The sequence below is a fragment of the Idiotropiscis lumnitzeri genome, chromosome 13, assembly GCF_059441095.1.
Source record: "Idiotropiscis lumnitzeri isolate Australia: NSW breed Sydney's pygmy pipehorse chromosome 13, RoL_Ilum_1.0, whole genome shotgun sequence".
Classification (NCBI taxonomy): domain Eukaryota; kingdom Metazoa; phylum Chordata; class Actinopteri; order Syngnathiformes; family Syngnathidae; genus Idiotropiscis; species Idiotropiscis lumnitzeri.
Window position 1 is genome coordinate 14,476,517 of NC_142403.1, and position 23,974 is coordinate 14,500,490.

At 40.7% G+C, this 23,974-nt stretch overlaps 1 protein-coding gene and 1 long non-coding RNA gene across 2 annotated transcripts; one reads left to right on the plus strand and one right to left on the minus strand.

Moving 5' to 3' along the window:
* Positions 1-959: 959 nt before the first annotated feature.
* oca2 (oculocutaneous albinism II) lies at positions 960-22,042 on the minus strand. Its single transcript, XM_088313043.1, has 24 exons — positions 21,846-22,042; positions 18,565-18,786; positions 17,648-17,743; positions 17,364-17,561; positions 17,028-17,085; positions 16,833-16,905; positions 16,594-16,751; positions 16,398-16,480; positions 16,112-16,265; positions 15,502-15,573; positions 15,156-15,221; positions 13,833-13,889; positions 12,317-12,441; positions 11,678-11,816; positions 10,333-10,465; positions 9,036-9,183; positions 8,767-8,824; positions 8,549-8,657; positions 7,689-7,816; positions 7,368-7,427; positions 6,183-6,287; positions 5,971-6,064; positions 4,621-4,714; positions 960-1,477 (listed from the first exon to the last, which is right to left on the minus strand). The coding sequence occupies exons 2-24, from the start codon at positions 18,777-18,779 to the stop codon at positions 1,390-1,392; spliced, it is 2,511 nt and encodes an 836-aa protein (XP_088169169.1). The 5' UTR covers positions 18,780-18,786; positions 21,846-22,042; the 3' UTR covers positions 960-1,389.
* On the plus strand, positions 11,332-12,698 carry LOC148324590 (uncharacterized). Its single transcript, XR_015846304.1, has 3 exons — positions 11,332-11,665; positions 11,734-11,882; positions 12,251-12,698. It is a non-coding gene; the product is annotated as an uncharacterized LOC148324590 (long non-coding RNA).
* Positions 22,043-23,974: the final 1,932 nt, after the last annotated feature.

A 23,974-nucleotide genomic window follows, 5' to 3' on the forward strand; every position in this document is an offset into this window, starting at 1 on the left:
TTTATAAGTGTAGTGAGTTGTTGTCATTGTGCATTGTGACGAAATTACAAGCTCGAAACGCGCGTTCAGTGCGGTCCATTATGTTGTGGAGGCGCCGGATGCAGAATAATGCCGTTTAATGAATGCACATTAGTGCCGGACTTTGGCATGGCCGTTTCTAGGCAACAGCAACAAAGAAAGCTGAAGAGGCTTCTTGAAGCTGACATTATAAACGTTGACCGGAGTCAAGTATGATTATATTCCTGCAGTGATGCAAGAAAGCGATGCGTTTTGAAAGCAGTTGGTCGTGTATTAAAAGCGAGCGACAACGCTCAAAGATAAGAAATCAAATTAAGTCACGTCGTCTTTGATTGGACCATACTGTACGTACAAATGTCTTATTTTTGGAGGGAATATCATCTCAATGCAAAAACAATATAGAAATCCACATCAAGTGACCATGAAAGAACAAGTATGAATGGATTTTATTTGTTAATTTGAATTTGTGACATTCTGTTACTTTATGTATTATTTAATTAATTCTTTACTATTTATATTATTGTATTGTTTTTTATTTACATATATTTATATTTATTTCCACCATCGAATATATATATATATATATTTATTTATTTTTTAATTTATTTTATTTTACTTTTGTTTTTAAAAATTATACTGTGGACTATTCATAACATGAGGAATATTGACTGTCCCAGCCTGCGAAAATCAGCGTATAAGTGAGGCCCATTATTAATTAATTTTAAAAAATGATACTATATGAAATCTGTTTGTAAATATTTTTTAAAATCCAACATTTTTCTTGTAAAAATGGAGCTTGGCTCCCCCAAAAATAAGAAAAAAAAATATAGAAATAATAATATTCAAAAAGAAAAAAAGACCACACATTTAAAGACCAAAAAAGATTTTTAAAAATGTAACATCATCAACTTTATTTCTTTGATTTTTAGGTGGTGGTGGTGGTGGTGGGGGGGGGAGCATCGTCAGAATTAAAGTTAGAATCATCCGCACTCAATGACCGCTCACTGATCTCTGCCAACAGAACAATAGTTTACGGATATGTGCCCAAAATATTACACATGAACGATTATAAAATCCCTTTAAATGGGTGTTATGGTTCCTTTAAACATAAATAATATTCAGAATATTTAAGGAATATTCACCTTATTAACTGAGGGCGTATTTTTACAACACTGAACAATAACCATTCATTGTTAAGTTAATTAATAGGACAGGGGAAAAATGTACAATTGTGCCGAACACTGCTTTGGCTCGATTCCTTCCACTCGGGACATTTGTTCTTCTTGTCGTGTTTGGTTGCCGTTAGAATTGGACCATTTAAGCGTTGGTTCCCTGATTGTGGTCTGGTTCTGCATAAATTCAAGTCCTGGTTCACATGTTCCATCCGAGTCCGATATGTGTGGCCAGCAGGTAGCACATGCCAATCATGCACGTCATGATCATCATGGGGAAGCCTAACCTGTAGATAAAAAAAAATAAAAAATGGAAATAAAAGGCCACAGCATTAGGAACACTCACCGTGAGATGCAGTTCAATTACTTTTGGTACGAATGACATTTTGTTTGTAGTGTAATACAAGTACAGTGCTATCTTGACTTACAATTGGCCCAATTAAAGTTTTTGCAGTTACGGTTATTTTTTTTTTTTGCTTTATGTTGCGAGCCAAAATAAATTTAAAAAATAATTATAAGCAAGCTTTAGAGTGAAGTGACACACACGCTAAATGGCCAACCCAACCGCAGCTCCTGATGTCACTTGCTTGGCCACATCCCATGAAGGCACGCATCCAACACGGATGCTACACTACATACATTGAGTAAAAATTTTTTAAAAAAGATCAAAATGAATTTTAGGTTCCTCCGGAAATGTCACCAAAAGTCCTAATACTGTATAATATTGTAAGATGATTTCTTATAATATAATATGAACTTTTTAAGAGGATTGTATGTGATGATAGCAACGCTAACATGTAGCCGCCTAGCATTGTGTCCTAAATTGAACTAAAATATCCTATTTTTGGAGGTGTCTTTGAACACATCACCCATCAAATCCATTTGGACAGGTTCCTCTGAATGTGAGAAGCAGAAACTGATTTTTTTTCTCTTCTTTTTCAAGAGGGTGGATCGGTACTGTAGAGTTTTCCGACTGACTTCCGAGCCGGCAGACAGACATCTTCAGCATGAACTTGTCGATGCCCGCTCACTTGGCCGCCACGTTTACTTTGGCGCGTCCTCGTGTGCTCGAGTGACTGCAGATGGTTGGCCGTTTGGCCGCCGCCCATGTCCTCCATGGACACATGGCGCCACGCGGGACCCGGGAGACTTTGCCTTCGGGTCGTCAGCCAGCACGGATCAGTTGGAGCCACACCAGAAAGCCCACTTGCACATTGTGGCCAGTTGATTTTTATATTAGGGCCCAAGACACAGCATGTCTGACATTTCGAAGCAGCTGTTTTAAGGTCGTCTTCCAAAGGTCTTCTCATTCTCAGTCACTGTTCATGCACTTGTCACGTTGTTTATTTGTCAGATTCCACAAATATGGCAAAGCATGAGATCAGGTGGACTTTTTTTTTCCCTATTTCAACAATTGTTGAGCTCGAAATGCAAACTTGTGTAACAGTTGGATTAAGCGAGGGTTGATTGCTCATGCCTGGCGAGTGAGGCACAACGATGACATCATAAAAAAAGGCGACTGCTCTGAAGTTCCCATCTTGGATGCTAAATTAATGTAGCAACAGAGCTAATATAATGCTCCATACATTAAAATAACAAATAGGGCAGAGGTTTTTACATCGCACTAAGATATATATCGTTATATCATGCTACTCTATTTCTTGCCTTGATGTCAAGTTAGCAAAGTTCAGAACCAAAACACAATTTTTTTGGTGCGGGAATTTAATGTCATTGGAATTGTCAGACAAGCAAAAAAAATGATTCCTAAGAATCAAACTACTGGCAAACGATTTTCAAAAAGAACGTGTTTTGATTCCTGTCCATATTGACCATTAAAAATAAATAAATAAATAAAAAACATCTGGGCATTTTAATTCCACCACCAAGTGCTCAAACATAATTTTTAGTCACTGTGGTGAGAAGAAGCAGCTTGGATGATGGGCAGCCTTTGGCCAGTCAACAGTTGCTAAATGACAAAAAATTTGATTTTGTTGCCATTGCAGTGCAACAAAATTTGACTTATCATAAAATGGAAAACTAACAACTCAGCCGCTGAAATTGATTTAATTTAAAAACATGACATTTGGCATGCACGACTATCATAATTGATATTAGTAATAATATTAGATAATTTTTTTAAATTATTAATGTAGTTAATAGGATTAAGAAGACACAGAGATTACATTTTTAATCACTATTTTTAGCAAGTTATTTCCGTGACGTTCATTCAATGATGGACCCATGGCTAAATAAGTGCTTAATAACCATCAGTAGAAGTAAAAAAACATTTTTGAAGGAGAATGGAAAAATTAGGAAGGCACTGGTGGCCACTTGTCATCTTTAGTCACACTCCATCAAAAAAAAAAAAAAAAAAAAGGCAGCGAGGATCCCGCAAGGATCAAGTGAGGCGTGAAGTCAACGCCGCACTAGTCAGAGCTCAGCTTTCGAGGGCGTCGCTCTAGCAATCAGCACTCTACCTGTGAGCAGCTGTGAAGCAGGAAAAGGCGACCTGCTGTGACCGGGGGCCATGCTTGCATCCAGGAAGTCCCCAAAAAAAAAAAAAAAAGACCAAACAACAGCGTTTTGTAGCCTGAAAATGAAAGCGTGTCGTCTTGCGTGTCCAAATAATGGTCCCGTATTGGTTTGGCCCTCCATCGTCCGACATTTTTACGGATTATTAACCGACTTCGACAGCTGCGAAAGTACGATACATTTGCGTGCATCGTTTTATTGCGCCACTCGTGGCTCTAAGACCTTTGAAAAATGTTTGGGAAGATAATGTAAAGGAAAACGGGTTGAAATCAGTGCGGAATTTTCTTCTTTTACTAAGAACAACATTTGAACTTGTACATAAGTGGAGCGTGTGAGTACTTTTGTTTCCTTTGCTCAAGTGTGATGGCTTGCTGCGTCTGGAGATGGAATTATGACCTGGTTGCCATGGCAACGTGCTCTTTGGCTTTGATTTTAGTCAAGTTGGAGGACTTGGTTGAGGAGCTAACTCATTTGGAGCTAACCTACTTCTGCACGTTTACATTCAAGTAATCCATTTTGTAGGCCACAAAGAGGCTGATTTGAGACTTTATTTTACCGATTATCAGAGTCTGAAGTTTTGAAAATCGTCCTATGCCTGTTTACAAAAGGCAGGCAAGCACACGAGTGAGCAAAAATTATTGAAAAGAATCTCGTTTGAGGCCTTTTTTAAAGGGGAAGGAGACGCCTTCACAAAGGCCACTTTGCGAAATATTCTTACTTCCATTTTCTACATCCCAGTTCACACTCGATGCACCGTCGTTGGCATGCGCGCCAATTTGGAGACATATGCGGGGCATTAACATGCTAGCAGACCTTCGGGCGTTGTAAGATGGCCGCCAGACCGGATTTGTCACACTCATTGACGAGTGGCACTGCATTTGCAGAAGAAGAAGCGTACCTGAAGAATTCCATGAAGGAGAAACCATAGCCGTGTTGCTCTGCGATGCCAGCGCATACCACGTTGGCCGACGCGCCGATCAATGTGCCATTTCCTTCAAACGCACACACACACACACACACACACGTGTCAGGATTGTATTGCAACCACCGAGTATACTAGCTACTCGATCTACTAGCACTGAGGCACCAGATTTTATCTAAAAGAATCTCATCATGTCACTCATGACAAACACCGCATGCGAATGTCGTCAATGTGCACAATTGTGCCTCACTTGGACAAGTATATAAGTAAAGCAAAGTAGTACGAATATGGAGGCCAAAGAGCCTACCTGAGCATGAAACTTAAGATGGATATCATAAACGCTCAAGCGGCTTTGTATGAAGGAGTTAGTTAGTAAGTTGGTTGGTTGCCAGGTTACATAAAAAAGGGCAAATTTTGGTTTCCGTTAGTTAGTTAGTTAGTTGTCAGGTTGCATAAAAATATCCAGAAATGTTTTGGTCGTAGTTAGTTAGTTAGTTGCCAAATTAAATTAAAATGGGCAAATTTAGGTCTGGTAGTTAGTTAGTTAGTTAGTTGCCAAGTTACATTATAAATGGGCAATTTTAGGCCTGTTTGTTAGTTAGTTAGTTAGTTAGTTAGTTAGTTAGTTAGTTAGTTAGTTAGTTAGTTAGTTAGTTGGTTAGTTAGTTAGTTGTCAGGTTGCATAAAAAATATCCAGCAATGTTTTGGTCGTAGTTAGTTAGTTGCCAAATTAAATTAAAATGGGCAAATTTAGGTCTGGTAGTTAGTTAGTTAGTTAGTTAGTTGCCAAGTTACATTATAAATGGGCAATTTTAGGCCTGTTTGTTAGTTAGTTAGTTAGTTAGTTAGTTAGTTAGTTAGTTAGTTGGTTAGTTAGTTGGTTAGTTGTCAGGTTGCATAAAAAATATCCAGCAATGTTTTGGTCGTAGTTAGTTAGTTGCCAAATTAAATTAAAATGGGCAAATTTAGGTCTGTTAGTTAGTTAGTTAGTTAGTTAGTTGGTTAGTTAGTTAGTTAGATGTCAGGTTACATTAAAAATTGGCAAATTTAGGTCTGTGTTAGTTAGCTAGTTAGTTAGTGTGAGTACATACAAAATAACCACAGATATAAGTTTTGGCTGCCTCTTGATTGGTTAGTTAGTTGAATGGGAGATAAGTCGGTAGGTTGGTAGGCAGGCAGGTAAGTTCTGTAGCTGGGTAGATACACAAAACTGACTTTGAGAGAAAGAGTTTATGTTTTGGTCACCATTTGTAACTTTGATGGTTAGTTACCAGGATTGTGTAAAAACTTGGTTGGATGTTTGACTTTCAAGTGAGTGGGACTCACCGCCGAGACAAGCTCCCATGGCTAAGGCAAAGATGAGAGGCTTCACTGGCAGGTTCACGTCGGCATCCTGACTCAAGTTGATGAGGACTGGAATCTGGACGGAAAGGAGATATCATACAAAGCATGTCGTGTAGCATGTCACAGAACATTCTACACGCTAAGCAACACGATGAGCCGCTTCATGGCTACTTGCTAGCTAGAGCATTGCTCACCATGGTGGCGGTGAAGGGAATGTTGTCGATGAGAGAAGACGCCAAGGCGGACACCCACATCACCAAGATGATGGCGATGGCCATGCGCTGGTCCTCCGGCACGGCCTGGAATTCATGACAACAAGAACATTATCACTTCTATTTACGTTTTTTTTCATCACCTCGTCATCTGAGGTAAAAAAAAAAGTCAATTTTGGAAAAAAAAAAAAAAATGTGTAGACATTAGTTTTCAAATGGAGGCAGTCAAATAATTTTACTGTCAGGAAAAAAATACTAAGATAAAATACACAAACCTGAAGAAGCAACTCAAGTACAACAGCAAAATATGTGTAATTTGTACCTTCCCACCACCACCTCACAAAGACGACTCATGCTCAGTTTTGCTCCATCAAGCCGCTAAGCAACACAAATGAGATTTCGGCCGTGCACCTGTCGCACGCTCGCATGCAGATGTGTTTTTTTTTGTTTTTGGTTTCACAGGAAGTCAGACGGAAAGTGCTCTGTGCTGCCTGTCACCAGCGATTATCTGCGCTCCGGGGGCTCGCCGCTCTATAGCAGCTGACGCCTTGATTATGGCGACAATCTCATGCCCGCTCGCAACGGCAGCCAAGACAATGACATTCTAATCGAGGCCAGGTGGAAACGCAGTCATGGAATTCACAGGGAATGTATCGGAGCAAATATGTGAAAGCTGATATGGCGTCACGTGTGTTGTCATGACAGAGATGCCGAGCTTGTAAACGTTCTCATATGCTTGCTCACGCACTTTTAGTGTCAATTATTAATTAGCAGTGTGAACCCGTGCGCATTTGCATCTGGACATTCGTAAATTTGCATATTCACTCATTTCATCTGGAAATCATCCCCTGTTATTTGTTGTTTTTGAAAGTCATGTTAAATCCAAAAAGAGTGCTTTGGCGCCATCTGCAAGTCCTGTTTGTTGAACTGAGGGGAGGAGTCTAATCAAAAAAAATAAAATACAATGCCGCCACCTTGTGGCACCTATAGGCAATTACAAATATTTTTGTGTGGGCGGCATTGACATTGCTAACATGGCGCAAGGATTAGATTTGGCAGCAAAAACAATATAAAAGTCCAGTACAAATACCCGAAATGTACTCAAGTTCACGAACAAAATATTTGTACTTACTTGCCCCCACTGCAAAAAAAAAAAAAGGGACTTACTTTGATGAGCAGGGCCGTCTGCTCTCCGATGTAGTCGATGAGCTGCAGCTGGGCCAGCGCCTGCGACAGGAAAAAAATTCATCCATCGATTATATTTGTGTTTTATGCATATATTTTTATTGTGCATTTATCATGAATAACTGGCAAAAAGAGCAATCGCCATAATGATATGATTCATTTGTATCATTGAATTACTGTGATTGCTCTTTAAAAAAAAAAAAAATTGAATAGGAATAAAATGAGGATTTAGTCCACGCAAGCTCTCAGTGGCTTAAATCATATTTCGGACTTTTATTTATTTATGTTTTTCAAAAGAAGCACCTCCATCAAGACGAAGAGCGCAGCGAAGAAGAGCAGAGTGGCCCACTCCACGCGGTGCAAGATCATCTCAAAGTCCTGAATGTCAGCCAGGACCAGAAGCCACAACGCGCCCAGGATGGCGATCCAACCTGGGCGGGAGAGAACAAATTAGAAATAAATCCATTGTAATTTTGTGGAGACTTCCGAGAAAGATCACAAGGATGAGTGGAAACAGAAGAATACACGCACACACACGCAATCTGTCTTTCAAAAAATTGCATTTCACCGGCGCAACCTATCCTCGTTTGGCCACGCCCACCCACGGGACAACACACAACACGAGACTAAAACCTTTTGGAGTTTTCGTCGACTAAAACTAAACTAAAACTATCATGAATAGGAATGACTAAATGTGACGAAAACTAATAAGCATTTTCGTCCAAATGACTAAAACTAAAACTAAATCTAAAATGCCTGCCACTCACAAACTAATTCTATCAGCAAACAACTCATTCAGTTATTAACTAACACCAGAAAAAATTCACACACATACTAACTTATGCACTCACTAAATAACTAACTTACTAACAATTAACTCGGTAAGGACATAACTTAATTACTCAGTAATAAACTAACACACCCAAAGAACTCACTCACTTATTTATTAACTCACTCGATGGAGTGGTTGGTACCGTGGGTGAGTTTGGAACGCGTCCACTGCGCTAAACAACGCTTGACTGTAAAATGAAATGTAAAACTTTTTTTATATTGGCTTGTGGTGCTGTTACGTCTTTTGTACGCAATTTTAGCTTCAATCAATGATCAATTGCAGACTGGTGATTATTTGACTTTCGCCGTGTGTCTTAACGAGCACAACTCACCAAGATCCAGGTGTATGCTGGGAACGAAGGAGTTGACGAAGAACATGAAGATCACCACGGCCAGCACCGACACGCACTTCACTAGGAGCACCTTGTCGGTGATTCGGTGCTGCGGTGGACAAAATGGCGCAATTTTGCAGACACTTCATTGCAAATATAACATTTCATGAGGTCAAGCATTCAGACGTAAGATTAGATTAAAAAAAAAAAAAAAAAACCTTCTTTTGCAGCTCTTGAATATTCTGCTCCCAGTTCTTGTCCTCTTGGGAAATTTCTCTGTGAAACACATTTCATGTCACGTTCAAATGCGTTGTCAGAAGAATGTTTTCAATGGAATTACGTTATTCACTGTTGCAAATATTTTTACTCACTAGAAACTATTGGAAAGTTTGCGGAAAATTAGCCGTTGAAAGTTGCTTTACTGATCATGAAAAACTTTAATAGCATGCATGAAGAAGTCTCAAGGAGCCATTCTGGTTTGTTTTACCTCTGGAATGTTTGCATCATCTTGCGCAGCAAACTTTCCAGGTTGAGGACTTTCTGCATCAGGAGGCATTTGACGGCCGTCTCCTCTCGACTGGCGGGATTGATGCGCTGCGCCGTCTGCCTCCACACCAGAATCTCGTGTTTGAGCTCTGGGGCAGACGGAGGAAAAAAGAAAAAAATACTAGCATGAGAGGAGGTGATCGCATCTTTGAAGACCAGACCCAGAACAAACAATCTGTGGATGTGAAATGAACAACAAGGGTTAACGGGAGCTATTCTGGTCAGCAAATGCGAACAATTAGCAGATGGCAGCGGGCAGCGACGCCACAGGGAGCGAGCGACCGTCGCCACGGCGATCGGCGGCGGCAGCTTCCTTCAATCGCCTCGACAGCGTGGCGCTAAACGATCCACCTTCATGTGCTTTCGTTTTAACAATGAGCTTCCTCACCTTGGAACCACATCTTATTGAGTGTCAACGTTTGTGTGACGTACACAAAGTTTGTCAATGGACCACAAGCTCAAAGACTTATCCGACCGGGACGATACTGGACCAGTCTCCTGGGAAATTGCAGTTGTTATCTTAAATTTCACGACATCGTTCATGGCACCCCACCACAGTAATTCGCCCTTCATCGTGAAATTTACGTTCCCGACCAACACCACAATTAAGTGAAAGTGTTAGAAATACCCTATTTAAAACTCCCTCCACAAATTTTTTTTAAGTCCATATTCGCGACACTTTTCAATCAATTCAAACAAATTTAAAACCAGTGAGAGAGAGAAAAGGTGATGGGGAAAAAAACATAACAGTATAGCAATGCCTCGATGTCTTTACAATAATAATTTATTTTTCCAAATTAACAAATATTAATTTATCATCTCAGAATAGACATGAATAATCCAGCCCAAATATATTTAGTATAAAATGAACCTACAGCTGTGACTTTTTGTCGGTGTAAAAAGCAGGATGAAAGAGGATTTGACAAACAATACTGCCCGTTTGCTCTCTTCTTCCTTCCAATTTAGCCAGTGCAAATAAAAAGAGTGTGCTGCCATCTAATGGCCGACAGAGGAATTGAATTGAAAATAATCAGGATTCAATCTGTACAAATACGTACTACTCAGTCGCCGATGTACTTTCAACAAATAATCAAACGCAGAAATGCAAAACGTACTACTGTACTTCCTTGATACCAATGATTACTTTCCTTTTAAGCGGGACTTCCGCGCCATCTTGTTGCCTTTTTTAAAAAGAACCGCGACTGGACAGGAGTTCACAGTCACTCACGATCCCTCACCCACTATTTCGATGGACTCTTTGTTGTAGAGCTTCTTGTTCCAGTAAAGCATGCGCAGGAAGGGGAAGGAAGTGAACAGGACCAGACATATTCCCAGGAACATGTAGCCGGTGAAGTTGGCAAAGTCCATGCCCTGCGAGAGTGAAATTCCAGGGTTACATTTTGACATTTTGTTATGAAGAAATGTTAAATATATGCTCAGGACCAACCAAAAATAAGTTATTTTACTCATCAAATGTGTTTTTAATTAACCGGCTGATTAATTGGTGATCCAAATATTATTCAACAAAATATCGGAATCTCCATCAACCTTAAAAAATATATATTTTCTTTTGCACTTATAAAATGTATGTTATGTAATTATGTCCTTACATAATTTTTTATTTTTTAGGAAAATAAAGCAAACGCAATTTGCTCGTAGAGACAACGTGGAAGCAAAAGTCATTTTCGCTGGAAGTTGGAATTACAGAAAATTTAACTGGTTGCTCCCGGAAGAACGAGCCATGCAGCTGCAAATTGGACTTTATGTTTTTTTTTTTGCAGCCATTTAACCGGAATAAAATTTGAATGGAGGAAAACGACATTACGCAAAGCGCTAAATTTGAAAAATGCGCAGTGGTCAGAAGGGGGCCACTAAATTGTGAAAATGTTCATTTTTACTAAACACATTCACGTAGCATATCAGCAAACGTTGGCTAGCACTGGACCGCCGTTTGTTATCATCTCCGCGGAGCATCACCAGGCCTCGCATCCCCTCCTCGTTCACCAAGCAGCTTCCCGCTGACACGTGCGCTTGACATTTTGGCCTTTAGCGGGCACGCCGGCCGTATCCGCTCTGTTGATTCCAGCAAATGGTTTGTCTTGGCGCCGGGGTACGGCGAGGAGGGGGGGGGATGCCGGTTGGGTCGTGGCTGGACTCTGATAAGGACAGCTTGTGTGTGCATGTATGGTTTGCTCGGCTGTTTGTTTGCTTGCGTGTCACGGGGGATATTTTCGGGCGCAATCCAGAGATAGACACGGCGGCCGAGCTTTGGAGTGTGTGTTGTCGTTTAGACCGCGTCCGAGTGTCAAAATACTTTGTGACTGTGCTTAAGTTGATTTTTCAGGTATCTGTACTTTGTCTTTTAGTTTGTTTTTTTTTTACAAATAGGCTTGTTACTTTTTTCAACCTACATGAAGGATGACCCTGACTTTCTTTTTCCACTTTTGTTACTTTTTTACTGAACCAGTATCTCCTTCAACCAGAGTCTATTTTTAAGTGTTTTCACACCTGCATCTAAGTGACACGACGCGCCGTCAGCGTGAACGGCGAGGACACAGAAAGCCAGCGTGGGTGAGCACCTACTTGTCTGCGCAGGTCCTGATTGGACACAATGATGACGTTCGGCGGGTCGCCCACAGCTGTGGCCGCGCCGCCGATATTGGTGAAGATGACTTCGGCGATCAGGACGTGTCGGGGGTCCAGGTTGAGCACCTCACACAACCTGCAACGAAAGGCGCACACCAAGGAAATATGAAGAATACTCGTCGGAAATGCGATAGCTTGTCCGGTACGGCAGTTTTGAGAGTTCTCGAGACTGAACTGAAACGGTGCCATTTGGGTTTCAAATGAGCCGTTTCTCATTTCGTAGGTCAAATAAGTTGTCTATTCTATTTTTATAAAAACACATTTTATTTTTAGATGTCTTCCAATGAAGTGGCAAAATCTTTTTTGCTAAGATGCGTTGTTGGTCGCTGTTGAATGTATTTATTAAAGTAACTTGCAAACTGTTACTTTTAAAATCAAGTAATCAGTAAAGTAACTCAGTGACTTTTTGAGGGTAACTGTGGCAAGACTGACCACCGCTAAGGAATTTGTCCAAATCAGCCCAAATCCAAGATAGATGGCTGAGTGTAATTTTTTTGTTTTGTTCCCAAGTCATCAAAAGTGGGCGGAGCATCACATCAAAATTCAATGCGCCGAAAAACTCCAAAATGGCGGCACCTGATGGTGACGGGGGTGAAGAGCATCATGGTGGTCACGTTGTCCAGGAAGGCCGAGAGGATGGCGGCGATGAGGCACAGGATGATGATCATGGGCCACACTCGGCCTTTGGAAAGGCGGTAGGCCTGCCGGGAAGGAAGCAAGGAATGAGGAGTCAGCAACCGTCAGCAAGCGGACATGTCAGCTGTGATGCTGAGATCCACGAGGATGACGCAAATCCAAAATTAAAGCGCAAGTCGGCGTCCGAAGGGTTGCAAATGGGGAGGAAATTTATCGGTACATTTCGAGAACGTTAAGCGGAAATTTCCAGGGGACGTTAAAAACATTTTCGAGCTAAGCCACGTATTTTGCAAAATAAAAAATCTATTTAATATTATACGTATTTAATATTTAATTGTCTAGCATAAAGAGCGGAACAAAAATGCAAAATTTAGAGTTCAGTATCTTGTAATTGTAAGAACTTTTTTTACGTTACAGATTGAGTAAAAGATTTTCCTCCTCTAATGTGTACTCGATTTTTTTTTTTTTTTTTTAAGAAAATCTCCAGGAATTGTGTTCTATTGAAAATTCTGCATTTAGAATTCATATATCAACTATTTTCTCATATCTGCTTTATACATTCTAAGCTTTTTCTCATGTGTAAATTATTTTTTTTTCACATTTCACAAAAAATACTTTCAAATATCGTAAAATATTTTTCTCAAATATGATAACATATCTTAACTTATTTCCTCATAATCGTACTATAATATTTGTATTTTTTTATCCTTCATATGTATTTCATGATAGAATTTCACAGATTTTTTACATTTCAGTATATTTTTCAACATGAAAGTTATGCTGTATACTGTACAGTATGTAAGATTTTCTTCATATTTATTGTGACATGTTGAGCTTTTTTTCTGCCAAGGTGAGAAAAGTTCAATCTTAGTGCAGCACACAAACCAAATCTGTGCTGAGTGCTAAACCGACGTGAGAGGCTCGTCTTTCCCACTCAGCGCGTTAACATTCATCAGCCTTGATTATCATCTCCGCCTTGGCCCGGAGGACACATTCCGCATATTCGGGATTACCTGGAAGAGTTCCTGGAGTTTGCGCACGTATCTTGACCTCCAAGACGAGGGGGGAGACGATAATGAAGGGCGGCAAATTCAATTTACACTCGTGAAAATCAAGCTAGGCTGACAAAGAGCTTCAAACGTGGCAACTCTTCCATCCCCGTGTGAAATTTATGATCTCGGGCCAAAGTGTGAGGAGGTCACGGTGACCTTTCACCTGTTAACCTGCTCATCGGAGGACATTCCCCAGAAGGGCAGGAGTGGGAAAGGAAAAAAAAAAAAACGGAGGCCATTTCATCTCATCGTCAGCGGTGACCTACTTCCGGGCCGCTAAACACAGCAAATGTCATCCATGCGCGGCCGTTCAAATGTCAAGTGTGTGAAGAATAGCCGAGAGGTCGACATCAATCTGGCCGCATCGCTTTTCGACTCAAGTGCAAGTGGGCACCAAAACGCACCTTGACAGCGCAGTAGTCGAAGAAACCCGTCTCGGAGAAAATGGCCACCAGCACCATCTGGAAGAAAGGCGACAACGTTTGGCAATTTCACACAACTCCGGTCCGGATATTGAGTTCCTCACAATAAGTTGGGGCTTAACAATTACTTATCTTATCTTGGTCAGACATGCAGCAATTCATTGTCATTTATTTGATTTTCCTTTTTTTTTTTTCCATCTCATTAAATTTGATTACATTTTTAATCACATTTTATTCATCGCGATATTTATAACAAAACGTTATTGTTGGCGAACGGTCTTTGAAGACACTCAATGTGCTTCAGACTGTTTCGTATTCACGCAGCATCACGAGCAACTGCAGGTTCAGTATTTTGCTCAAGGACACTTCGGGCCGGGAATCAAACTCAAAACCTCTGGGTTGGGAGACGCCCACTCAATCACTGAGCCATGCCGTCATGCACACATGTTATTATCAAGTTATTACAATTTGATTGAATTTAATTTCACTTCACTATTTTCTACATGTTCTTTTTTTAGATCAGACAGCATCTAATTATGTTTAGTTGTAGTTGTTGTTGTTGCTTTTACTTTATTTTATTTACATTTTTTTTAAAAAAGTCATTTAATTTTTGTTTTCTTTTCAGCTAATTTTATTTTTCTTTCCGTGAAAGTTAACAACGCAGCTCGTTTATTCACGTAAAGTTAACTCTTAATTAGTTATCACCATTTTATTTTATTTTTACTTTCTTGGGTATTATTTTTAGACCAATTTTATTTTATCTAGCTAAAATAAAAATTTCATTGTTTAATTTAATCGAACATATTGATCACAAAACTCCACTGATTTAAATTACTTTTTTAAATTTAATTCTATCTCCTAATCTAGTGTCTCCATTGCTAAAAGATATTAATTGAACAACAAAAGTTGAACGATTGATTTCCTCATAGTAAGACAGAATGTTTATTTTTTAAATGAACATTATTCTTTTCCCATTTTATTTTTAATTGTTGTCACTGCCCACTTTTTTTTCATATACAGTATATATTTTGAGTGTTTGGAGACCTGTTGAATTTGGGTCATTTGTTTTTTTTTTGGTGGTTTTTTTGTAGGGCATCATTCTTGTAACAGTATTATGTGAGCTGTTATTATTTATTGCCTCCAAGTAATCATCCTGTCATGAGTGCAATTTTTAGCATTAGTGCGTTTGTTTCATCTTCACACAAAAACCGAGCGGGACATGCTCGTAACCATGGAGACTGGCTTTTAAAATGGAATGATCGGTGTTGGAAGTGCAGACGGACGGACCGCGTCCCGGGGTCTCACCATGCCAAAGAGCAGAGCCAGAGTCTCGTAATCGATCCACTCCACCACCTGGACCAAACTGGGGCGCTGAAAACAAACAGCAACCGTTAAGTGCAAATTCGGTGCAAGAATCAGTCAAGAAATGTGGAAGTGTAACGGTAAATGTGGAAAAATCTTAATTTGAGATTGAAATTTGAACATTTGGGAAAGTACTCAATATTTTCCAAGAGGTCGTGAGTTTGACTTAAGAATGGCAAACGTGAAGAACTTTTTTTTTTTTTTTTTTTGGTGGAACGTCTGCAAAATGTGGGCTGCCTAATAGGAAGTTAGTGAAACGCTGAATTTGTTGAACATGTGAAGAACTTACATCCCCAATGATGGCCAAAGCGGACAAGGCGGCCAAAGATCCCAACATGGCCGCCAGAGTGCGATGGACGATCTGCAAAAGACAAACAAAAACAACGTTAGCGACTCAACACGTCAGAACACTGGAGAGAAGAAAATTATTTTCTATCTCCAACAAGCACCTTTACTACAAATACTGCTTTAAAAAGTCATTGCAATACTATTCCAACTCCTATTAGGGAATTAATTTTCCTACAAGAACAACTCACTACTACTGTGACATTACAACTCATTATTTGTCTACTTGAAGAATTCCTTTTACTTTTATAAATACTATTCCAATTCATCTCATCACCTCTACTACTTTTCCTGTGAGAACTACTGATTTGACTGCTTTTACTCCCATTCATTTCACCCATCACATTAACTTGTACTACTCCTCCTCAACTATTACAACTAGCTACTACTATAAGAAGCACAACTATCTATTTTATTCCTACAACTGCAACTACTAATTTGTGCTCGAGACCCCGTCTGCAGATAACAAACTCATCGACCACAGCGCACAAGGCATCTGTAAAGCCGTCAAGTCTTCAGTCGAAAGGGTCTTTTTCCTCCCAGGACGGCCGTACCTCGAAGATGATGAGAATGTAGACGCCCGTCAGGATGATGCCGGCGATGGCCACCTGCGTTTCCACGCCGACGTAGAGCGACTGGTGGGTGATGGAGAGCGGTACCACCTCAGCGTCCATCATGAAGGCTTGCACTGTGATCGCGATGGGGTCGCTGTTTTCAAATGAAGAGAGTAAAGGTAAAAAGTCGGCAGAAAAAAATTGTATAGTAGTACAAATGCCAGAAAATTTGACTAAAGTACAATAAGAAAGTAATTGTACTTCGCTACTTCTGTGTGTGGCGTACCTGCTGAGCATCTCAAATGTTTTGGTGAGCACCATCTGGTCGCTTCGCTCGCTGTGCAGAGGGATGGTCCAGTTGTAAATCACCTGGGAAAAAAAAAAAAAGATTAAGCCAAGTCTTGAAAGAAATCTGTCTCAAATCTATTCCCAAATCTTTGACGTTGCTGGTGCTGCTGTTTTGGTTAGCAAGTGTGAGTCACCTGCTGCGCTCTCCTCCTCCTCTGGCCTGGCGGGTCGGTCTGCTCCACCTGGACGAGGACGTACTCCTGGTTGTCAAGGTCCACCACGCCGCCGCTGAAGGGGCCGCCCACCTGTAGCTTGAGGAGAGCGTTGTCCCGGAAATCGGTCAGGTTCATCGCTGCCATGGATGTCAAGGAGGAAACCGGCCGGATTGAGAAACGTGGCCTTCTATTGTTTCTTTGGAATTTTTAGCGGATACAGAAGCTGTCGGTGGACGAGACCGCCAACATCCTCCAAGGGTTGTCCCGATCGGGATACATGCTGAAGAACAGCTGCAAAAACAAGTTCTCGGTTTAAAAGTGATCAAATAAAAATTCTACATAAATTGCTGCAGCAGCCGTGATTCTGAGCTAGCTTCTGCTCAGTCTCAGTTAACCGATTATGACACACTTACACTGCACAGAACAACAATCGTGAAGATGGTGGCTACTTTGGAGACGCGGTAGCAGCATCTGCAAAAAGAATTGTATATATATATCATATATATTATATTATATATATATTTAATTATTATTATTTTTAATTAATTAATTAATTAATTAATTTATTTATTTTCTAGGGCATGGCAAAAATTTATTAGAATCAGAAAATCACTTATGATTTAAAAACCTCAAGTGCACCAAATTGTTCCACCAACTACATCAAGATATATATCGATATTTCCATCTCTAATATATATACATACAAGTATATATATTGTATATACACTCTTATACATCCTGGTCCTCACTTGACACTTCTGGCAATCTTGAAGCTGAGGTTGAGGTGCTCTCGAGGGTCGCTTTTGTCCGACGAGTTGGAGCGCAGAAGAGACAGACTGGTCACCTCGCTGCCCAGTCGGTATCTCCTCTCCAGGTCCATGGCGCTGCTGTCCCAAGGCTCGTCTCCGCCGTAGAAACTGGGATTATGCACGGTCATGTAGGCCATGCTGGAACATGAGCAATAAAAGCCAACCTTAGATTTGTTTCTTTTTTTTTTTTTTTGCAATCATCTAAGGTGTTGCAACATGCTCACCTGTCATCTTGCGAGAACCTCAGCAGAGGCGACCTTTCGGAGATGCTGCCTGAATTTGTCTTGGTGCTGAGAATATTAACCATGTTAAAATTGTGCCTGGAAAAAAAAATAACAGACGGCATAAGCAAAAAAAAAAAAAACTGTCAGTCGCCCATTTGGGGGACATTTGGGTGAATTTGTCAAGGCGTTGGAATGTGCCTTTTTTTTTTTAACTTCCCAAGGCGCACTAATGGGTGAGTTTTGGTTGTTTTGTGTTCAGTTAAAAATATCCAGTGTTACATTTTCTCAAGGAGCGAAAAGGCTTTTTCGCGAACTCTGACCGGGACTGAGCAGGTGTCACATCTGTGCGAGCAGGCTGCCAGATGCGCCCTTGCCCCGAGACACACGACTCCATCATTAAGTTGGCTTTTTTTTTTCCTTCTTTTTTTAAATCAACCTGCTGCTGCGGTTCGTCATATGGAAAAATTACGAAAAACAAATCCCATCGGGCGTGTCAATTTGGGTCAAGACGGCTTTTGGGGAGCATTTCAAAATTGGACGAAAATGTCAAGAAGACACGCCTCAAACCAAAAATGACTGACGTGTATCTTGCGAGAGCTCAGTTCAGCAAGCATCAACGGATTTTAGTTTGTGTTTTTGATGACACATTGAAATTTGACAAAAGATTTGGGAAACAAAGGACTCTAAAGTTATGCAAAACTTGCACAGTTTAGCAAACATCAAAAGATTACCACTGGTCTCCAGTCGGTCGCAGCGGTTTTTAAGTGGTTTGCTTAAATTTTGCTTCAAGCAAAATTCCAAACGAACGTCTCCAAAGCCTCAAAAAACATTGACATTTTAACCCTCGCTATTCCCGAAGTCACCCAAAAGTCTCCCAAAACAAAATCTGAAGGTCGTCCTTTCCAGCCAGTCCTCACCCGTCTTCTTGTCGAACAGGCAGGAACGACTCTGCGTGGATGACACACTGTCCCGTTGGCAGACCAGCCGACTGTTGCTGAAGTTTCTGCGCCTCGCGCCTCTCCGAGATGCCCTGCAACAGACGCAGTTCGTCGAAATTCCCCGCGGTCTGGTGGACCGGTGCCGAGGCCTGGGATATTTCCAGGTCCAGGTTGCTTGTGTTTTCCAGGTACATGATGACACTGCAGGAGGGGAACATCAGAGGAGATGGTCAAGCACGTATGCCACAGTGAACCTCCACTCACAAAATAGAAGATTTTTTTGGGAGGGACCAATGAAGAATATTTTTCTCATCGCAGGCTAAAGTCAATTCTCGCATAAAAATGTTGCTTTGGTGCCAAACATTTATGTTGAAATGAGTGGAGGAGTTTTATTTTTAGGCCACAGTCTTGTTTAATGGGGCGGAAAGGAGGCTTTGTCGCCATCGTGTGGCCGCATTCGGCAGTTACATTTTTTTTCAGCAGGCGTCAATTACCGTCCTTTTTTTCCCCTGACTCTTTGAATCCCTGTTGCAACCTGCTGATGAATTCAACCGTAAACTAATAACTTCACAGTTTTGAAAATTCAGCCACAGAAGCCAGTTTAAATCAGCAATGTGAATTTTTCCTGGCGTAGACCCACAAAAAAGTCTTGGAATCCATTCTGAAAAACCGACAGGAAGGTCAGCATTTCGGTTTAAAGAGGACATCTTCACTTTATAATGTGAAAAAATATGTTTTTGTTATTGTTGTTTAATGACTTGCCATAAAATCCAAACGGAGCAAAGGCGGCTGAGTAGCGGGATAGCCGCCATTTTTCGCCATCACATGACCAGCAAATGCGAAGGGCAACCGTAAATCCAATACATCAGCTGAGCGAGGCCACGGCGGCAGGGGGTCAGTGGACCGGGTCGGCTCCATCAGACATGTGCTCAGGAATCCGTCGGGATTATTGCTCACATGGACGTCGACCAGAGCTCACGTGCCGTGTGATCATACGCCTCCGAAGAACGAGACTTTCAGAGAGTTGCTGCAGTTGATTGCTCCGGCAAACTAAATGTATTCGTTCATTGTCAGGCCAGGGGTGTTTCTAGAACCCCTCGCCCATCTAAGTTCATGTCTGACCAGCTATTAGTTAGCTAAACTGGCAAATTAACACGCCTTTGCTGTTTTTTGGTTTCAAAATGTCGGATTATATGTAAAATCACAGGTATCAAACTCAAGGCCAGATCTGGCCCGCGACCTCATTTTATGTGGCCTGCAAACGGCAAATTGTGTGCATCAATTTCCTGTTTCTAGCACTTTTTTTTTTCACTTTTAACAACAGTGAAATATGAGATAATGTCATTTATTTGTTACCAATCATCCCCCCCTTAAAAATTTATTTATTTAAAAATTGATGAACAAAGAATTACTTGTACTTGCTGGGTTCTGATTTCAAAACTGGGTTTCCATCAATTTGTTGTGTATACGTAATAATTTAAGATGATCGTACATTTATACGGGTTCTCACGTCACTGACATAAATAATAATAATAATAATTAATAATTTTGCCCTTTATTAGTCCCACAATGGGGAAATTCGAGATTCGAACCCAGGCCTCCTGGGGAGACTGGGTCCTGAACGCGGCGCCTTAGACCACTCGGCCATCCTGGCAGCCCTCGGCCATCCTGGCAGCCAAAAATGAGGAACGCTTCACGAATTTGGCCCTTAGAGGGAAACCATAAATATGATGTGGCCCATCTGCAAAAATTTGACACCCCAATGTTAGATGTTTCCAGAATCCCAAATAAAACCTGATGAATGCAAAATCCAGCAATGCCACCCAAAATGCTAACGCTATGCTACTTTCAAATATTAGAATTTCGGTTGTCTGCGCTTTCGGCAGCGTTGAGGCCAGCATTGAAGGCTTTGCTGGTCGTGACAATCCGTCAATTGAAAGATGTCAGAGTCCAACCCGTGGCCACCCGCAAAGCCGAGTCTCTACGCACGGAGCTTTCACTTGACTCGCGCGCTGGTGGCGTGAGAATAGCCGGCAGTTTTGCTTCTGACGTTTTCACAAACCGCATAACAGCCTTGTCCAATTCATGTGATAGGCCTCATGAATGAGCTCTTTTGTGGCCGCCTCCTGCCCGCCGGCTGCACGAGCAAGACAAACTGCTTTTTTAACAATTTTACACTCTTCGCTTCGTTGAATCACACACAATATAAACCTTCCATATTGGGCGGGTCAAATTTGACCGATTTTAACGCCAATACATATAACTATAAATGTAATTTTTTTCCCACCTTGACTTATGATGACTTTTTCTAAAGTGAGCAAAATACTCAAATGAAAATATTTTGAAATGTCATTTTTTGTTTTCACTCTCGTCGAGATCAAGACTTTCAGGTGTTCTGACTTAGTTGAGATTAAATTTGCCAAGTTGATATTGAGACAAGACCAGGACTTTGGGAAGGATTCTGTACATGAGGTCCGCAGATATGTAAGCACCTGCAGCTCATTTTGTATTTAATGAGAGTCACCACAGTGTCAAAGGGAAATTGACAACGCTGCGATCACGCACAGATCGCAGCGTCTTTTCTTCGTGAGATGTGAGGGCGCTTCATAGCTGCTTGGAGCTCTAGTTACGATTTTTACGATCATACAAGTGAGTATACCAGCATTGGAATTGTCCAACCTCTAGAATCATATTGGCACCTCCCATCTATTCCCCATTGAGAATGCAATCAGACTCTCGAAACTAGGATGAAAAGCACTGACAGGAGAGACATTTAAAAATTAATTAAAAAAAAACAAAACATGAATTAGCCTGCTAACTAGCAACCAAATAGACGGGAAAAAAATCTCTGCCTGACGACCCCCCGTCACCTTTAAGAAAACTTCTGATATTTTTAGTAACACCTCGACAAGTATTTTGAACTTCTTCAATGACATCTGAAACATCGTTACTAGTTGCAGAACAAACATTCAAGCATATGCTTTGTGGTTTTTGTCACGGTGTAGTTGGATGTTATCAAGCGAAATATTGGAATGAAAAAAATGTGCAAAAATCATGCTGTTGTTAAAAAAACAGCATGCTATCATCTTATTATTGAATTATTTTGCTAATTGAAAGTTCACCACATGCATTTGCCAAAATATGACCACCCTGTCGTTAAGATGAAATATTTGTTCTGTTTTACTGCAGCTTTAAAACCAGATCCGCTTTAAATTTTAACATGAGCTCCATTTGAGGAGAGGAGATGAGCGTCTACCTACATGTGCAAAAGTTCTTCAAGATGATGACGAGGATGGCGGCTCCGGTTCGCGACCTCCTGCCGGCTGGCCACTGAAGAAGAAGATGGAGGAGATGGAAGATGGAAGGGAGGGAGGCTGGAGGTGTTGGCGTCTCGTCTCCTCTCCCAGGGTAGGAGGCAGATGTTCCTCGGCGGCCCGTTGTACGAGAGCTCGGCCAGCAGGAGAAAGAGGAAAAGGAGGAGGAGGAGGAGGAGGCCCAATCTTCTAATAGCGGCTTAACAGCAAGACTTTGGCCATTCCCCACCCCCTGCAGACGCTTTTACACGTAATCCTCACAACATGAGTGCATTTTTGCACCACTCCTTATTTTACTGGTGGTCTTATTTTCGACTTTGGAACTTTTTCTCTCCTAATTTGTGCACAACTGAAAGAAGTTGTTGTGTTGATGAGTATTGTGTGTTTACTTATATTGACTTATATTTTTAATTTGGGTATGTTCATGTTTCTTACTTGTTTTTTTTTGTTAACACGATAATAAACTGTATATTGCTTTGTTGATAAATAAAATAATACAATAGGGCTGTGCAATTAATCGAAATTCAATTACAATTACTACACTCAATGATTATAAATTGGCATAATCGTAAAAAAACGATTATTAAATATTGGCATATATTATTAAATACAGGACATTGTTAAAATAATACTACCAGATTTTGCCGCAGTTTTCTATGTTGGAAAAAATAATGTTGTTTACTTCATGTACGAACGATTTTGTACTGTGAATGCACATGAAGGTACATAAACAGATTGTTAAAACAGTGACTTTTAACACGGTAACAACTTTGCTAATTAAAACAGAACAGACCCAAGAGAAAAAAAAATCAAGATTTATTTTGCATATTTTCTGAACTATAGAGCGCCCCCACTGGTGAAAGAAAAATGCACAGAAATGCTGCACCGTTGTATTAGCCGCATGGTTCAAAATCGAGGAGAAAAAAATAGCGGGAAATACGGTAATTTTGCAATGTCTAATAATATAGTGAGTATACTTGAGTTCAGAATTTGGGCGTTCTATTGAAATTTATTATTTAGATATTACAACAGTTCAAGGAGGCCGTAAAGCATCTGAGTGAACTTCACACATTTAAAGGCAGCGAAAGGTCAAAGAGATCACAGACAAGCCTTTTGAGGAAAGTGTGTGTTTGCGTGTGATGTTCGGGGTTTTGGCAGGTTCAAGCCTAATTACATCTCGGGGTCAAAGGCTACGGGATCAGATCCACATCCATTCAGGTCACTTTAAATCAGCCGACACTTTCAATAACATACGTCCCTTACGAAGCAAAACCCGCCCAAAAAAATGTCTGTCTGGTAGTTTTCAGGTTTGGGATGTCTTTTGAGAAGCGCCTCTCACGCGGACTATGTGATGCAGCGTTTTTCTTTTTATTTTCTGTGTACTACTTAGAAAAAGAGAAACGTCACGAAGAGTTGAGCCCATTCATTGGTTGGTTGATTGTCAGAAGCGAGACTCAACAATGTGCTGCTTTGACTCAGTGCAGTCACCTGCTCTACATGGTCAAACATGAGGATGCATGAGAGGACACATGAGGGGGGGGGGGGATCACGACCACCACCAAACAGACTCCAAATGACTGGACGACAGCTGAACAACAAGGATGACATGGGACTTATGATGTGGTATGCTTTGGATCGCGACCTGTTCCTTTTCAAATAAGAAGTCCTAGTAAATAGTGACAACCAAATAAAAATACTATTTTTCAATTTAATGCTGATGGATTTGTTGGAAACAAAATTCTTGGATTATCTGTACAAACTGATTTCTATACCGATTTTCTGCCCAAATCAGAATGACAAAAATCATGCTTTTAAGGAAGAAACAAGCTTGATTTGTTCTAGTCAGCCACAAAAAAAAGGGCCACAGGGCTCCAAGTTTGATATCATTTTCTGTCATCTTAAACGACGCAACTATCTAAAATAAAATGTTTTTACTCCGCACAGGAGCATCATGTGTTGGCTCCAGGCTGCCTGTGAAAACTCCACATCCCAGCAGCCACTGGGAGGTGATGAAAATTTGATGGAGCGTCAACGTCCCAAATAAAGTTAAGATGTTGGATTGGGAATTTTTGGCA

Excerpts from the sequence above, each read along its gene's own strand:
- oca2 (XM_088313043.1), bottom strand. The coding sequence starts at position 18,779 with ATGTACCTGGAAAACACAAGCAACCTGGACCTGGAAATATCCCAGGCC. Across the intron at positions 15,222-15,501 it reads CTTTGGCCATCATTGGGGAT|CGCCCCAGTTTGGTCCAGGT; the intron begins GTAAGTTCTTCA and ends GTTTGTTTTCAG. Across the intron at positions 13,890-15,155 it reads TGGCTCTGCTCTTTGGCATG|ATGGTGCTGGTGGCCATTTT; the intron begins GTGAGACCCCGG and ends CCTTTCTTCCAG.